This window comes from Bufo bufo, chromosome 5 (genome assembly GCF_905171765.1).
Source record: "Bufo bufo chromosome 5, aBufBuf1.1, whole genome shotgun sequence".
NCBI classification, from domain to species: Eukaryota; Metazoa; Chordata; class Amphibia; order Anura; family Bufonidae; genus Bufo; species Bufo bufo.
In genome coordinates this window covers 126,682,775-126,701,298 of record NC_053393.1, presented here as the reverse complement: position 1 = coordinate 126,701,298, position 18,524 = coordinate 126,682,775, and the positions used below count along the sequence as shown (strand labels likewise).

General features: G+C 46.7%; 1 protein-coding gene across 1 annotated transcript in view; it reads left to right on the top strand.

Moving 5' to 3' along the window:
- Positions 1 to 997: 997 nt before the first annotated feature.
- LOC121001468 (syndecan binding protein) overlaps positions 998 to 18,524 on the top strand; it is a 51,083-nt gene continuing 33,556 nt past the window's right edge. Inside the window, exons 1-2 of the mRNA XM_040432542.1 lie at positions 998 to 1,162; positions 14,665 to 14,726. Of these exons, the coding sequence (XP_040288476.1) occupies positions 14,676 to 14,726 (51 nt within the window). The 5' untranslated portion in view covers positions 998 to 1,162; positions 14,665 to 14,675. The remainder of the gene's footprint in view (positions 1,163 to 14,664; positions 14,727 to 18,524) is intronic.

Below are 18,524 nucleotides of genomic sequence, written 5' to 3'. Positions count from 1 at the left end.
TCCGCATCCATCTACAAATGCTGTCAGTTTGCATGCAGATTGCCTGATCACTCTGCCGCAGTGTGAAAGTACCCTGGACTCAGACATCGCGGGTGATGCTAGGGAGGCTTGTTCCCGTCACCGCCTGCCCCCCGACACTGGATGTTTTCATCTGTGCACGGGGAGAAGCAGCGGCGGTGCGGGGAGCAAGGCAAGTATATTGTGTGTGAGGGGCCTGGGCGTATGGGGCAGCATTGAAGAAGAACCTCACTGCTGAAAGACTGCAAATAGAGTACTACAACTACCACCACTGCTGCTATATGTACTACTACTCCTATCTTCAATTCAGTGAAGAAAGATTTAGATTTTTTATTGCAGTCAACGGTCCTGGTCATTATCTCCACCGTTCGCCGGCCCTTCCTCCCACTCAAACACGCTCCATCAAGGGCACCCCGACTACCATCAGGCAGGGGCCCCAATACTGTGGGAAGAAAGGGTGTGCCCTCCATTCACTGCCACTGTGAACTAGGAGTACAACTACCACCACCGGGGCCACGACTTCCACCTCTACCCCTTGGGTCGCTGCACACGGATGGCACACGCCTGACATGTGAAGGAGGCCTCACACAGGGCAAGGAGCTACTGGCAAGTTACAGAGAGGCCATCACCCAGGAACCAGCAGTGACCCTGTCCCGGTAACACGTCAGCCTTATGTAGGACACAGCCACTTTCATTTTACATTTTTCACATTCTCCCACTGAAATAAACTTAAAATTGTCTGCAAAAAACGCGCACCCAATCTGCTGCATGTGAACAAAGCCTTATTACTATCGCCAATATGGCGCCCACATTTCCCCTCAGAGCCCGCTGACACCCCTCTACTATCTGCAACAATGTAAACTTCCGAAAAAGTGAAACCTCCAGCGGCTCAGAGACCACGCCCCCTCCCGCCTGCGCTCCCCGTCGCCCCCGGCAACAGTCACGAGCCCAAGTTCTCTTGGATGACGTCTCCTAGGGAACGCCCCTTTTCCTGGCTCCGCCCCGGCCCTTGCTTTGTCTTCTAGTGAAACCTCTGCCTCGTGACGTCACTCTATTCGCTGTCCGCTCTGCTGGTGTTCGCCCGTTCCTGCCGCTGCCGAGGAGTAACGGTTCCGGTGTCTCCGTTACCTGCCCGTGGAGGAAGGTTAGTGTGTGGCCGTCGGCCCCGGGGGTCTGGGCAGGGCGGTACACTTCATGGCCGGTGTCCCGGGACTAAGCCGCCCTTCTGCGGCTGCCATCCCCCTCCCCCAGCTTTCCTCTCCTGCTTCCTTCTGAGTCCTCCTCAGTCCTGACCCCTTCTAGGCAGGTTTGTGGGCTCAGGAGCCTGGGAAAGCAGGGTGACCTCAGCTCTTACGTCATAGCATCAGGACTTTACCAGGGGAAGAGATAGAGATAGATCTCAAGGGAATTGCTGATATTTTAGATTGAAAAAAAAAAAGTCACAAGCCTTTTTTTTTGACTGACCATGCACCAATATTTATTCTCACAGATGGTATTTGGCAGCATTAGGGGGGGGCTGTGCCGGGACTCCTGGAATAAGGTGTTGGCGACCAGGGGCCCGCGGACTGACGTAGATGTGCCTAGTGTATGATGAGGCGCCCGCCTGGTCTATGATGAGGCGCCCTCCTGGTCTATGATGAGGCGCCCGCCTAGTCATACTTTAGTCAAATCTTACGATGGCGTAGGGAGGAATCTAAAAAGTCAGTCTTAGTGAATGACCCCCAATATTCAAAGATAGCTTCTTTTTTTTTCTTTTTTTTATTCTGACAGTATAATTTCATTGAAAAGTGCAAAAATCCTGTCTTTCTGCAGCAGCCGGAGATGATAGGGACGCCGTTCTTAGTATAACTGCTGGGAAGGTAAGAGATCACCTGTGAGGGAACTTTCACACTAGCGGCAAGGAACTCCGGCAGGCTCTTCTGGCGAATGAACAGCCTGCCAGATCCGTGCTGCCGTTAGTGCACGCGTGCCCCCCGGACTACCGCTCCGGCCCCATTGACTATAATAGTAGCGGGCCAGAGATCTGGCGGCAGCACGGCAAACATGCCGAGAGGCGGCTGGAAAAAAGTACGATGTGTCGTACATTATAGTCAATGGGGTGGTCCGGGGGCACGCGTGCACTAGCGGCAGCACGGATCCGACAGGCTGTTTACCTACCGGAATACAGCCTGCCAGAGTTCTGTGCCGCTAGTGTGAAACTAGTCTTAGTAAAATAGTAGATTGGTAGAATTGGGGTATCGGTATGACAGGCCTGAAGAAGGGTCTGATGTTTGTCAGTATAGTATGTGATTCTGTAATGGAGTCGGTCACCGCATGCAGTGAGTGGTCTGACTGAGAGTTAAAGGGGTTTTCCCAGATTATTTTAGCGGACTAGCCTCTGGATAGGCCATCAGTATCTGATCAGTGGGGATCTGCCGATCAGCCGGCGGTGGTGCTCACATTAGCCCCGCGGCCTTCTCTCTGCTTCTCCTAGGCCAGTGACTTCACGCTCATTGGTCACATGGCCTAGGAGCATAGACGTGAAAGCGAAGGATAACCGCTATACAATAACCTGAGAGAAGGCCTCTGTGCTCACAGGAGCGACGGTGCCTTATCAAAACAGCTGATCTGCGGGGGTCCTAGGTGTCGGACCCCCCACCGATCAGATACTGATGACCTATCCTGGGGATAGCTCATCTGTTAAAAAAAAAAAAAAAAAAAAAAAAAATCCTGAAAACTTTTTAAAGGGGGTTTGTCCTGGATTAAAAAAACAATAAAGTCTGCTTTTCTTCCAGTACCACCCGATTCTGGCTCCAGTGGAGTCAATGGGACGGAGCAGTAATACCGCACAGAACCTGTGGACAGGGTGGTGGTGGTGTTGTAAGAAAGCAGCCATGTTTTTCTAATGCAGGACATCCCCTTTAAGAGACGCTGTTTGCTGTACTAATAGTCCAAACAAAGACGGAAGTTAGGAGCCAAAGCAGGAGGTAGAATATCTGGAGTGACTTCCGAAAATCCAGAAAATCCCCCACCTGCTTTTTATAAATGACATAGCATATTATTAATATGGGGTTCATTTTTTTTGGGGGGGGGGGCAGTGTCCCTTTAAGGGGATCCGGTCAGTGGCTTTTATATCCCTGAATTGCCCTCACTAGCTTTTATTGTCCGGGTTTAGTTTACCGAGGTCCACGCCCATAGCCGAATTTCTGTGTAAAATGTCTATCGATCCCACAAGAATCCACAGGAAATCTCCATGAAATCACGTGGATCCTGATGCAGTTTTTCTTGTGGATTTAACTTGTTAAAAACTTCTGGAGGGTCTGCGGCTCCGGTCCCGTGTACACACCACCCGCCCGCTGGGATCCCCTTCATAGCAGATTATTATTATTATTTTTTTTTTAGGGCTTGCAGATTTCATGCGTTTTCACACATTCAGTGTTTGATCAGTGATTTCCATTAGTGATTGTGAGACACGACTTGGAGAGGAGGCTACACAGTTAAAGGGGTTTTCCCATCTCAGACGATATGCCCCCATTGTCTGATAGGTGCGGGTCCCACCGCTGGGACCCGCACCTACATCGAGAACGGAGCCGGGAAATGAACGGAGGGCGCTCTGCGCATGCGCAGCTGCCCTCCATTCGTTTCTATTGGGCCACTGAAAATAGCCGAGCACTGGCTCGGCTATTGCCGTCTGCCCCATAGAAATGAATGTGGGCAGGGGCCGCGCATGTACAGTGCGTTCCCATTCACGTCTATGGGAGCAGCGCTTGGTGGTGGACGGAGCCCGGGAAATCCGGGGTCCTCCAGCCACAACGCTTCGTTCTTGTTGTAGGTGCGGGTCCCAGCGGTGGGACCCGCACCTATCAGACAATGGGGGCATATCCTAGCAATAGAGATGGGAATACCCCTTTAACTCCTGGAGAAATCTCCTATCCTTGTGCACCGAACGGACAAGAATAGGACATGTTCTGTCTTTTTAGGGGGCAGCGTAACGGACAGTGTGCTGTCTCCATCTTTTACAGCCCTGTTAACAGGATGGGTCTTCTGTATAAAAATCTTGGAAAACCCCTTTAATGTTCGGATCTTTAATGAATCTAATGTATGGTTAAAGGGGTTGTGCAGGGGTTTTATTGATGACCTTTCCTAAGGATAGGTCATTGTTATCTGATAGGTGGGGATCCGACACCCGGCACTGCCCCCAGTCAGCTGTTTGAAGAGGAGGCGTCGCTTCCTCTTTATTACACAGCCCGTCATCTCGGAAGTGCAGTGTAATGACGAGTACCTTCTCCAGTCACTTGAATGGAGCGAGTACTTGTAATGACAGCACTCCGCCGCTGCACAGGAGACGACGCGCAGTGCGGCGTCCGCCTCCTCGTCAGTATATCCTCAATATATATTGCTGCACAACCCCTTTAGGGTGCATTCACACGACCGCATAAATGGATCCGCATCCATTCCGTAAATTTGCGTAATGGGTGCGGACCCATTCATTTCAATGGGGCCGCAAAAGATGCGGACAGCACGCAGTTGTTCCGTTCCGTGGCCCCGAAAAAAAGCTTAGGCATTCTCTATATAGCGCTGGACATGTGCGGTCCGCAAATTGCGGAAGGCACACGGCCGGTATTCGCAATTTGCGGACCACAAAACACCTTACGGTCGTGTGAATGCACCCTTAATCTGTGACGTGCAGAGCCCCCTCCCCCATGTAAAGCACATGCAGCAATGCTGGGGGTTATATTTCTGCTGAGTTCTCTTGGATTCAGGAAGTGCCGCAGTTTCGTTTCACCGCTCCTGTTTGTTAGTTCTGGGTCCCTTATCTGGAGAAGTTTTGTTTCTCCGGATCAGTGTGGGACGTGACCTGAGAATCTGTAGCTGGCAGTGAAGATGGCAACCCAAAATGTTATCCTCCAGGTGCACTAAAAGACCACAAGTGTGGACACTGTTGTACGTATTCTTTGGTTGTGCTGCTACTTGTGGTTCATGCTCATTCTGGCCTTGCTTTGGCTCTTTCCCAGAACCACCTTCATGTCCGACACCATGGATGAATCTGCTGGACAAGAACGAGAAGTGTTATTCAGATCTTAGCAGGATAGGGCTTCAATATCAGATCGCTGGGGCTCCGACACCCCTCGGAGTGATGGGAATAGGAGCAGCGCTCCAGAAATACAACTAAACAGCTGATTGGGGGTGTGGGGCGTTGAACCCCCCCATTGATCTGATATTGATGCCCTATCAAAATGGGAACCTGTCTTCTGTTTCATGCTGCCTGTAGTTCGACAGGGTCTTTTATGGCTGAGAGCGATTTCACTCTGAACTGCTGCGGCGCCTCACAAAAACATAGGGGCAGGTAGTGAAGATCCCTGCATACTCGCACAGTTATACATGTACACTTTCACTTACATGCACGCTTACATTTGCGTTCACTTTTGTATTTGTACACTTATGCACAGCGTACACTTGCGTACACACTTATGGGGGCACACACAGGCTCCCTCGTGTGCGGTCTTGCACACACAATCTCGCGCTTATTAATCCATGCACACACTTGCCCATTCGTACGCTCACTCACAGTTGCTCACACACTGACACATGCTTATACAATCAGTTACATAATTGCACTCTCTGGTGCACGCTTATGCACGCTCACGTACTCAAACATTTGCAGTTTTATAGGTGAGAGTGACTTTCTTCCAGACTTCAGTGTGTGGATGTGGCTCAGCTTACTTAAAGGGAACCTGTCGCCTCCAAAACAAATAAAACCAACATCATTACCTTATAGTAGCCCCCAGTGTGTTTCATTCCTCCATCGGTTGCTGCAAACTTTATAAAAACGCTGTTTTGATCTCCATTCGCGCCAGTGTGAAGTCAAGGGGGTAGCGGCCTCCTCGCTTCAAGCTAAGCCCACCCCTTACCCGTCCTCTCTTCACTTTGAGTGACATCCTGCCGTGAGGCTGGGATCGCGCAAGTCTCTCGCTCCTTGTTGCTGCGCGATCCTGTCTCCGGCCCCCGCAGTCAGCTGGCTGCAATCGTCTCACTGCGCCGGCCATTTCCATTGCTCGCGCGTGCTCGCCGATTCTGGTCCTCAGCGTGATCACTGGCTTCAGGCGCAGAAGAATGCAAGCCAGTGGTCACGCTTCGCTCCGACCCCTACCAGCATCAGGTATTCCACATATTAGCAACATTATCCTGGGACACCAATATTATATTAGCCCAAAAGGGCAAATCAGGTTATTACACAGTTTATCTAGATTATTCTGGCCCAGAATTGTTCTATAAGCTCAAAGATGGGGCGATTGTAAGGTCAAAAAGCAATCAAATTATAAATGCATAGGACACAAAAATATTTATTTTTCAATAACAGTAAAAAAAAAAAAAAAAATTCATAAATAAAGTGTGCCAGCCCTAAGTTTTTTTGGAATAAAGATCTATCCTCTTCCTTATAATGTATATAACAGGAGTTATCCTCATCATCCTCACCATAATGTCTATGGAGTCATGCAATATACTCTCACCACACTAGGTGTAATCCTCATCATCCTCACCATAAGGTCTATATGTGTTTCTCATGTGTATCTCATCTAATTGTTTTTTTATTTGAATAGAATTTCTTGATACAGATTTGCTGTTGCTCGTGATCGAGTGTACTTTTTTGCAGGTAATTACCAGATCAACATATATCACCGTACTATTCGGCCAATTTTGGACGGTTAAATATGATATGTTTTGGATATTAATTTTCCATTTCGTCCACCATGACGGCTTAACCTGGAGATTGACCCCCTTGACCTCTGTAGGGGCAGGAACACAGAGTTTAAAAGGCCACCATCCACTCTCACCCTGTGTTTCCTGTCCCTACGGAGCACCTCACAGAGAGACCTCCTGTAGGAGATGAGAAGATGACAGCGTTTGTTCTTTTTAAAATACCAGTTGGAATCGCTATCCCTTCCCTCTGCCCTTCGACGGCTTCGTCCTAAGCTGGGCAGAAGTGGACTATGGAGAGGATCTCGGTCCTGTTCCAGCGGGGGCCTGAATCCCTCCCCAAAGTGCAGGGTCCCCCTTCCCTCTGTAGGAAGCTGACCGTGCACCGTTGAACGCGCTGCACGCGGACCACTTAGTGTGAAGCCGCAGCGTCGTTCTCTGTTCCAGGCCGGCAGGAGGTTGAGGGGGCGGATCTAGGAGCCGGGACGCGTGCGCACAAAGATGACATCAGACGCCGCATCTATCGCTCAAGGGCGGGAGATTTGAAAAGAACTAGCGTCCCAGTAAGGCTCCTGCTCCAGATGTCAGCCCCCGATACCCCTGCAGACCAGATGGACTCCACAGATGCCCCCTCGGCTGCTCAAATCGTGAGTTCCGCTGTGGGGAAGGAAAATATACGCAATGCCATGAGTCTATTGGGAATGATGACCTCCTGCATCACATCGGTATTGTGGTCCCAGGCTCATACCAGGATAATCCTGGATCCGGAAGAATTGGGACAAGAAAAAAAACAGTCCTCCTTAGAGAAGAAAATATCCATCCCCGCTCACGTAAGATCCGATTTTGAATTTGTGCATAGAAAAGACAAATCTGTCGAAAGGTGTAAGTTGGATAAAATATCCAGAAATCCAGGTGTTTACGGACGCAAGCGGTACTGGATGGGGGGCGAAAGTAGGCTTCTCAAACTACCAAGGCAGATGGACAGACAACCTAAAAGTAAGATCTTCGAACTACCAAGAACTAAGGGCGATCTGGGAGATGCTAAGGTCATCCCAAAAGATAGTACTTCTTAAAAGCCAAAACTTCAGCTAGACGTTTAGGAGAGATCCAGGCGCTCTCCTGTCGGGAACCCTATCTTTCTGTGTTTCCCCGATAAAATAGTATTAAGGTTGGATCCAGGTTTCCTTCCAAAGGTCGTTTCTGACTGTCCTCCCGTCATTCCCTAAGGCCAAATGCACACTGCTGTGTTCCGCGGCCGAGAGCGGTCCGTGGTATGCCGGGCTGGATTCCTGTTCAGAGCAGGAGAGCACGGCATCATTGGTTGCTATGACGCCGTGCGCTTCATGCCGCCGCCGCTGTACAGTAATACACTATATGAGTGCATTCGGCCTAAGGAGGTGACAAGTACATCTGAGGATCAATACCAACTCCTAGTTGTCCGAGATACTGTCCTACAATACCTAAAGGCAACAGAAGAATTCAGGAAGGAAGATAATCTTCTCATTCAGTTTGCTGGTCCAATCAAAGGGAAGAAGGCATTCAAGGCCTCTATTGGGCGCTGGATCAGGTCCACCATATCCTGCTGCTACCAGATGGTGGGTCTTGATAATCCTACAGAGAAGGGGCCCATTCCACAAGAGCGGTGGCTTCCTCATGGGCAGAGAAAGGAGGTGTTTCCTTAGATAAAATCTTCAGAGCAGCCACCTGGTCCAGTATTAATACATTTATTAGGCACTATCGTATTAACGTTTTGTCTTCTGCTGACTTGACCTTCGGTCAAAAGGTCTTGCAAGCAGTTACCCACCCTACTAAATAATCTGGTAGTTCTCCAGGTTAAGCCGTCATGGTGGACGAAATGGAAAAACCGTAATTAGACTTACCGGTAATTCAGTTTCCTTGAGTCCACCAATGACGGCTGGTATATTTCTCCCCCCTAAGAATTTAAAGAGGGGTTCGAGTATGAATTAATACCCCCCCCCCAAAAAAAATAAAAAAAAAATAAAAATATCAATCTCTATCTGCACCCACTTGGTAATTTGGAAAGCACTGAGGGTGAGAGTGGGTGGTGGCCTTTTAAACTCTGTGTTCCTGCCCCTACAGAGGTCAAGGGGTCAATCTCCAGGTTGAGCAGTCATGGTGGACTCAAGGAAACAGAATTACCGGTAAGTCTAATTACGTTTTTTTTATTTTTTATTCTTCATTCATGTAGGCTATCATATAGCAGGTGGACTGGACTAACAGTGTAGGCAATACAATATCTAATAGGGAAAGGTAAGTTTTGGTCTGGAAGAAGCAAAGACCAAATTTTGAAAAGAGTGTTTATGGTAAGAATTTACTTTTCTCTACACCGATATAGAAATTAACAGTCCGGTTGAGGAATCCTTTTTTTTTTTTTTTTTTATTGCCACAGACAGCTTGTAATAGGGCAGATGTAAAATGTATTATTTTTTTTTATTAGTATTTTTTATAAAGTAGAATCACAGTGTCAATTAGTGTGGGCTTCAAAGTACAGGTGGACGGTCCAACTTTTACCTATTTGAGTGTGCATACAGCTGTTACCCAGCGCATGGATTGCTTCCCAAACTACAAAGCTGATCACGTAAATGTCTGATCATTTTAAAAAAAAAATTGTGGACTTCTACCACAATATCCAACCATCTGCCCCGATATTGACCAACACGGCACTCTTATCTAATACAACATAAAACACAATTTCAAACAATTTTTTGATTATTTATGTTGTGGGTGTCCACCGTGTCATCAATATGTATTAATTTTAATTTATTTTTTTAAGGTAATTTATATCCGTCACAATGCCCAGCTGCATTATTCAACAATGCTGTAGCCGAACCGTAAAAAAAAAAAATGGCGACAAAGTCATACTTCATTGCTTCCCAAAGGATTTCAGCGAAATAAAACATTGGCTACGACACTTTCCTCAAGAATTTACAGATATTGACCAGCTGTCAAAGAGGATTCTAGAACAGAACAAAAATAACAAATTTCGACTTTGCTCTTTACATTTTAGCGAAGAATCATACAACCTTACACACCATGGTCGTGTGCTACGTCCGGACGCCGTCCCTACGATCTTTCCATCTGCTGAAGGCGAATTATTAATGTCAGAGAGTCTACACAAGTCTAGACCAACAAAAAGGAAAAGGTGTCAAGAAGCAAAATCAAAGGTCAATGATGAAGAACAAAAAAGGCAAATAAGTAGTGAGGCATCCTCGGAAATATCATTTGTTGGATTTGTCAGTGCCTCTACTCAGACAGAATTCACAATGGAAAACAGTATCCTTATGAAGTCAGAGTTTGAAAGTCTAAGTCCACGTAAGTATAGTCAATTTTCCAGTGACCACATTAAGCCTTCGACATCAACGCCAAACCCCTTGAGGCAGAGGGAAGATTCAGATTCGCCCCTAAAGAAGAGGCAAAACTAATAAACTAATAAAAATAAAACTAATAAAATAAAAAAGAATAACAGACTGTTGAGTATGTGATGTCACTCCATTGATAGTATGGTGAGGATTACACCCAGTGTGGTGAGAGTATATGGCGTGACTCCATAGACATGATGGTGAGGATAACTCCTGTTTATATACATTATAAGGAAGATGATGAGGATAGATCTTTATTTCAAAATCTCAGGGCTGGCACACAGGTTTTTTTTATTTATGATTTTTTTTTTTTTTTTACTTGTATTGAAAAAATATATATTTCTGTGTTCTATGCATTTATAATTTGATTGCTTTTTGACCTTACAATTGTCCCATCTTGGAGCTTATATAACGTTTCTGGGCCAGAATAATCTAGATAAACTGTGTAATAACCTGATTTGCCCTTTTGGGCTAATATAATATTTGTGTCCCAGGATAATGTTGCTAATATGTGGAATACCTGATGCTGGTGGGGTCGAGGCGAAGCGTGCCCACTGGCTTGCGTTCTCCTGCGCCTGAAGCCAGTGATCACGTTGACGCTGGGGACCAGAATTGCCTGGCGCGCGCGCAAGATGCAAATGGCCAGCGCATGCGCAGTGAGACTATAGCAGCTGGCTGACTGCGGGGGCCGGAGACGGGATCGCGCAGTAACAGGGAGCGCGAGACTTGCGCGATCCCAGCCTCACGGCAGGATGTCACTCAAAGTGAAGAGAGGACGGGTAAGCGGCAGGCTTAGCTTGACTTGAAGCTGGCTCTGAAGATGGCGCGAATGGAGATTAAAAGAGTGTTTTAATAAGTATGCAGCAACCGATGGAGGAACAAAACCCGCTGGGGGCTACTATAAGGTAATGATGTCGGTTTTATGTGTTTTGGAGGTGACAGGTTCCCTTTTAAAGAAGTATTTTTTTTTTCCAGTTTCATGATATTGGTGTCCTATCCTATAATCAGATGTTTGTGGCTGTGGCGCTAATGTGAGCCTGGTAATCACTAGCACCGCAGCCCCTTCAGACTGCTGATTGGCGGGGTGCTGAGAGTCAGACCTCCACCAATCCTGAGGATAAATCATCAGTTTCATGAAACCGAAATACCCAAGGAAGTGTTACAATTCTGAAGGTGACTGCTGGACATACTAAGGGCTTAAGGACATGGCTGTTGTCTGCCGGTGCCTGTATTATGTCCCGCAAACCGTGTCTGCAATATATGGGCACCGGCCGTGTGCGCACTGTATCACGGATGTGAAACCATTCACTTGAATGGGTCCGCAATCCGGATGGTACAGTGCAGAGGCACAGAGCAGAAGGCCATGGAAGCTCTACAGAGTGCTTCCATGGCATTTCGCTCCATGCTCTTGCACCGCAAAAAGTGCTGCGGACAGGTCACAGACCCATTAAGTTGAAAGGGTCTGCATCCGTCTGCACCAGCCACATGGACGGTGCCCGTGCATTGGGGACTGCAATTTGGTTCGTGTGCATGAAGCATTATGCAATGATTGTGTGAAATGTAGCAAGATTTGGCATTATATGTAGATGGTTTACCAGACTATGCAAACAATACATTTTCATACTTTTCCCTGCCTAGGGATCCTCAAGGCAAATAAAATGTCCACTTTGGAGATCCTAAAATCAAATTTGGCCCACAAGTGGGTTTTTAAATATTATTTTTTTCCCCCCTCTTTTAATAATTCATAGTTCTCCAGAATAGATGTAAAACTTTACCTTCTGGCTGCTGCAGCTAGCGACATTAGTGAGCTCCCTCTAGTGGTGGCTGCAGGTACCCAGAACCCAGGCTGTTCTCGGTACATGTGCTCAGTCACGGAGTATAAACTGATTGTACTATAATCTACAGCACAGACTAATGTCTGGGGGCTCTGCTGCTGTGCTCCTCACTTCCTTCCTATTTGTATTAAAGGGGTATTCCAGTCAGATTAAGTTATCCCTTATCCTGTGGATAGGAAATCACTATTAGATCAGACAGGGTCTTACCACTGGGACCCCCACCAGTCACAAGAACGGGGGCCCCGTACCCTCTATAGCCCCCCTTAAGCCGGGTACTAGCGCTCACTTAGCTTCGGAGATGAATGGGGCGGCTGCGTGCATGAGTGATCGGCTGCTGTGTTCTTTTCAGGGCAGGTAGGGTGCCCCCTGTTCTCGTGATCGGTGGGGGTCCCAGCGGTAGGACACCTACCAATCTTATAGTTATCCCCTATTAATAGGGGATAATTTCTAACAACTGGAATACCCCTTTAAGTTTTATTCTCCCTTTTTATTTTGGAATGTACAATGTGGTTCTGAAAAGGAGCGGATCTGATGGGTGTTCTCATTATATTTCTTGGGTTTTCTTGTTCTGATGTCCCAATAAGTGACTTTCTTCTTGGACGTGTAATGTTTACTGTAGCAGCCGATAAATGAACGTTCCCAGAAGGTGGGGACTTTCCCTGCCTGGTGTCTGGCTATGACGCAATCTTCCGACCATCATATGACTGTCATCTGCCGGGGATCTGCTGATCTCATACGCTTCTCTTCTTTTGTTCTTCGTTATGCTTTTACTTTACATAAGAATATTGTATGTAGAGAATTACAAGCTCATGTGCCAGGCTCTAGTTTCACAACTGCTTTTTTTTTTTTTTTTTTTGATCTTTGAAGTCCACAAAAAACAAAATCCCTTTGATGCCCAGTCGATGTAGTCATGGGTTTAACGACCATGCAGTGTGCAGCTTACATGACATTGAAATTCGTTCCCCAACCTGTGATTTTCAGGCCCACCAATACTGCATTATATGAAGTTTATAAGCATGCCGCAGTGTAGCGGGGTACGTGGCATTTATCATCCTCCGTATGCCAGACTGGCACCATCAGTTGAAACATTTGGCACACCATGGCTGTGCTAAATTTTTCTACTTTTTTTGGGTCTTTTAGAGCCTAGCTTGCCACTTTTGCTGGAGTAGGTTTACGTTTTGGTGGACATGTACAGATGTGCCACAGTCATTACGAAGAGTCCGCCAGTGGAGAATAGATTAATACTGACCTGTAATACCCTGGTCTTGGGGTTCTTTCACACTAGCGTTATTCTTTTCCGGCATAGAGTTCCGTCCTAGGGGCTCAATACCGGAAAAGAACTGATCAGTTTTATCCTAATGCATTCTGAATGGAGTGTTCCGGCAAAACGGATCAGTTTTTGCGGTCTGCGCATGCTCAGACTGCAAAAAATGTGGAAAAAAATAAATGCCGGATCCGTTTTTCCGGATAAAGGAAGTCACATGTATTGAGCTGGTGGGTATATGAGGTGTGTGATGTCGCACACATCCCTCATTGCTGTAATGGGTAAAAGGGGAGATTTATCAGAGTTACAAAAAGGGGTGATTATTGCTTTTCAGCGAAGGGTGGCCGTATTTCTGAAACTGTACAGTTTGTGAAATGTTCACGTGCTGCTGTGGTGAAAAGTGTAGCCTGAGTGGACAAATGGCGCCATTGTGAATAAGTGATGTGGAAAGGTAAAGGTGTGCAATGGAGGAGAGACAGGATACAGTGGAGCAACTCATTTCCCAAATGAACCAAGGGGATTCAGTGAACCCTGCAGTGGATGGGGCTCCGAAGCAGATGGACAGTCGCTGCACCTCCGCTAACAAAGTTGCTTCGGCATAAAAGGCTTAAATTTTAGCTGCAGTAGCGGAATTGGACCTCCGCTTCTCCATTGAGTCACATTTTCTGATTCATTGGATGGATAGGCATTGGGGTGTCGGGTGAGGAACATCAGAGAACAAACACCCAGCAACCATTGCTGAAAGAACACAACTAGTGGTGGCAGCTTTATGGTCTGGGGAATGTTTTTGTGGCATTCTCTGGGCCCACTCATCCATGTGCAAGGCCCTCTCAACCGATTCGGGTATGAATCCATCCTTGGATGTCACATGACTAGAAATATCTGACATTGGTTGAAAGAGCATGACCAAGACTTCCATGTACTACCCTGGCCTCCTAATAGCCCAAACTTGAACCCAATTAAACATCTGTAGTACCACCTTGATGGTCATGGTAACTCTATGGATCCTCCCCCCATTGCCCCCTCCAGCAGCTGTGGGATGCTCTGCAGTCAGTTACCTGTGACAACCCACCCGGACCTTATTGAGTCACCTGCTGTCCATGCTGCACACAATGGTTATTCTGGATATTAACTAGTGGTCATAATAATGTGACTCGACTGTGTACATGTGGGGGGATTGCCACAGGTGGACTCATCTAGGTGCAGAAACAATTCAAAGTTGATGGAGAAATTGGAGGACCTCAGAGCAAAATTTCAAGTGTCATAGTAAAAGGTCTGAAATCTATATACTTATGGCTATGCAAAATGTTAGTTTTCCTTTTTTCCGTCAGTGACTTTGGTAAAAGTTTTGGACATTTTGGTGTCTTTTAGCTGTAGTATTTTTGGAATAGAATGACATTGGGGACTATGGTTCTGATATTGTGTGATTTTTGGTTGTTGTCAATATTTTACTTACAATAATGGCTGTCCTCTTTTTTTCTTTTACCAGGAGGATCCATAATGTCTTTGTATCCATCACTCGAGGACCTTAAGGTTGACAAGGTCATCCAGGTATGTACTATTCAGTTGTTACTGGCTGAGAATATGGGGTAAAAGGTCTACCCCCACCCCCTATCTCTTTGGCTAGTGATAAGATATTAGGTCAGTGTCTTTTAGCTTCAAGGATTTGGCCACGAACAACATTCATCCCCTATGCACATGACAGATGATGGATATATGATAGCTTGGGGTCTGACCAATGGGTTCACGAGTCCCCTGTGTGAATTTAGCGGTTGTCCGCAAGAGCTACCTTTGCTGAGTACATTGATTGTCTGTCTCCAGCTGTCCCATTGATGTGAATGGTAAGGCATACACAGGGGACCCCTGGGAAACCCGTTAAACGGTTGGACCTCTAGGGGTCCTGCATATATCACCTATCCTGTCGATAGGTGGTAAATGTTCATGGTCCATTTCCTTTAGGGCTATGTTCACATGGCAGATTTTGCCAGTATCAGAATTTGCCATGGATTCCACAGATCGGTGATACAGTTTACAAAGATGTTTCCATTAAAGCCATGTGTGTCCACATGAACAGTGGACAGGCTCCCATTGAAAACAGTGGGAGGAAATTTCGGAACGGATGCCAAGCGGTTTTCAATTTGGAATCTGTGCTTACATAGCAGACCAATTCTGCCATGTAAACATAGCCTAGGGGTATTTTGTTGATGGTTTCTACTTCTGTGCCAAAAATGCATGTGCGATTTCCAGGGTAATGGCCTCAATGAACATGGGGCATTTAGCCCAAGGATCAGACATGTTGTGATCCAGCACACTTGACCCTTATTTTTCTCTGCTTGAGGAGGCCACCATAGACATTGGTCTGTTGATATAATCATCTGCAATTGATTAAGTACTGTATGATAATTAATAACACTATCACCCCGGGGTACAGAATCAAGGAAAAAGTAAACGGTGATCCCTAATAAAACTTAACTTTTATTCAATCAGATTAATAAAAGTCTCTCAAAATATATAACAGATCAACAAGAAAAAAATACAATCAGAGTGCTCGATGACACTCAAACGTAATTGTGCACGGCAGCTCCTAAAAAAGTAACCGGTAGTCCTACCATATCGTGAGGTTCGTCCGAACTTTGTGAATACACAACAGATGATTATGATCCTGAAAAATCAAGGCAGGTAAGGGACAGGTACAAAAGGGGGCTCTAGGTCCCTAGAAAGCGCTAAGGTACGGGTGCTATGCTGGCCCTATCGTCCTAGTCACGGAGCACCCGTCCTAAAAAGAACGACCCTGTCCGGAACCTTGCCCTCAAGCTACTTGGCCCTAAAATGCCCTAGTGTAGCTAGTCCCTGCATGCATGTTTCGATTTGATCTCATCAGGGGAAGGAACAAAGACCATATCCAGAAAGGCATGGGTTAGATGAGGTCTAACAACATAATGTGCATACAAATAGATACTAATACATAATGTAAACAAATGCCAAACCGGTAATTAAGGCTATTTCAATAGAAGTGGCTGCCCGAAATCTAGGCTCCACTACTAGATGTTGGGCCTATGCAAGTGCCGTACGATATGGGGCACTTGCTGTCATATGGGGGAACCTTATGATAAGAGGACACCTCCAGTCCGGTGGGCCTGCGCCTCTGTCGAGGCAGTAAGATGACCTGTCTGCCGACAGCCGCCCGCCCGGAATTTATATCTAAACCAGGTCTCAGAACGAGGCCTGGAACGCAGCGCGTGGCTAGGACGATAGGGCCAGCATAGCACCCATACCTTAGGGCTTTCTAGGGACCTAGAGCCCCCTTCCGTACCTGCCTTGATTTTTCAGGATCATATCATCTGTTGTGTGACCACCAAGTCCGGGCGAACCTCACCATATGGTAGGACTACCGGTTACTTTTTTAGGTGCCGCCGTGCACCATTATGTTCGAGTGTCAACGAGCACTCTGATTGTATTTTTTTTGTTCATCTGTTATATTTTGAGGGACTTTTATTAATCAGACTGATTAAAAGTTACGTTTTATTAGGCATCACCGTTTACTTTTTTTCTATAATAATCTGCATTAATATAGTTTAGTCAGTGGATAAAGCTGCCCATACAAAGTGTGCAATCCTATGATGGGACCGTCAGGTACGCATTCCGCAGCAATTTACTTTTTTTAAAGGGGTCTTCTCATCTGAGACCATGGGGGCATATTGCTATCGCATGGGGTCACTGAAAATAACCGAGTGCTCAGCTATTTCCGTCGGGCCCATAGAAGTGAATGGGATTGGTGGCCGGTCATGTGCAGTGCGCTGCCATTCACTTCTGTGGGGAGAGCGCTTGGTGGTGGCCGGACCAGAGTCCTCCAGCCACCACTTTATCCCGTTCTGTTCTCGATATAGGTGCGGGTTCCAGCAGTATGCCTAGCGATATGCCCCCATTGTCTCGATGAGACCCCCCCCCCCCCCCCTTAAATAGATGATGTTTTTGGTAAAGTTGCCTGCGTGATAAAGCGGATCTGCTGCGGACCCTCTCACTGGACAGCACTATGTAGAACTGAAGGTTCCCCCATGTAAAAAGAAGAGAGCAGTGGAAGCAAGCCAAGGCCTGACTTGAATAATTAAATGGATCCTTGTGAATACAGAAATGTCTGTATGCCTGCGATTCCCCCCCGGACTGGTAAAGTGGACCATTAGTGTATTATAAAGGAGAGGGGCCCTTTTTAACTCTTAATGGATCAATTAAATTGACATTAGTAATGTATGACCTTGTCTGCCGAGCTCTATGGTAAGTGGATAAGGACTGTTTTTAGCTCTACTGCTGACTTGTCTCCACTTATCTGCCTCTGCTGATGAGCTGGAGGCATCGACGTCTTCCCCGCATAGTGCGGCTCAGAAATGTAGGATGTAGGTTTGCACCCAGGGTTCTTTTACACAGGCAGAGACTTCTGGCCACTAACAAACGCCAATCAGCGAAACAACGTCTTAATCGACGCTTGTTGAGTGCAGTTTACACACAGCAATCTTCATGATTATGGGGATTAGCTATTGGTAATGTGATCATTCATCCCCATACAGTTTTCATTTGTTTGTAGCACGTGCTTTCTTTACATGGGCCAATGTGCTGTGTAAAATATCCAATCACCTGGGGCACTGATTGGGAATTAACATTTTTAGTTCCCGATCCTCTGCCCACGTTAAAGGAGTTATTTACGTTTTTCTTACTGATCTATTCTTTTGTATAGGTCATCAGCATTTGATTGGCGGGGTCCGACAGCCAGGACCCCGACCTTCTCGCAGCTTCCTGCAGGCCAGTGACGTCATGACTAGGCATAGCTCAGCCTCATTTACTTCAGTGGAGCTGAGCTGCGCCCAGGCTACATGACATCACTGTCCTGCGGGAAGCTGCAAGAAGGCTGTGGCGCTACTGTGAGCGCCGCTGCCTTCTCAAACAAATGATCGTCAGGGGGCCTGGGTATAGGACCCCTCGACGATCAGATGTTGATGACCTATCCAAAGGATAGGTCATCGGAAAGAAAAACGTAAAGAACCCCTTTAAGAGTACTTTCACACTAGCGTTTTTCTTTTCCGGCATAGAGTTCCGTCACAGGGGCTCTATACCGGAAAAGAACTGATCAGGCATATCCCTATGCATTCTGAATGGAGAGCAATCCGTTCAGGATGCATCAGGATGTCTTCAGTTCAGTCGTTTTGACTGATCAGGCAAAAGATAAAACTGTAGCATGTTACGGTTTTATCTCCGGCGAAAATAACTGAAGACTTGCTGGAATGCCGGATCGGGCATTTTTCCCCATAGGAATGTATTAGTGCCAGATCCAGCATTCAAAATACCGGAATGACGGAT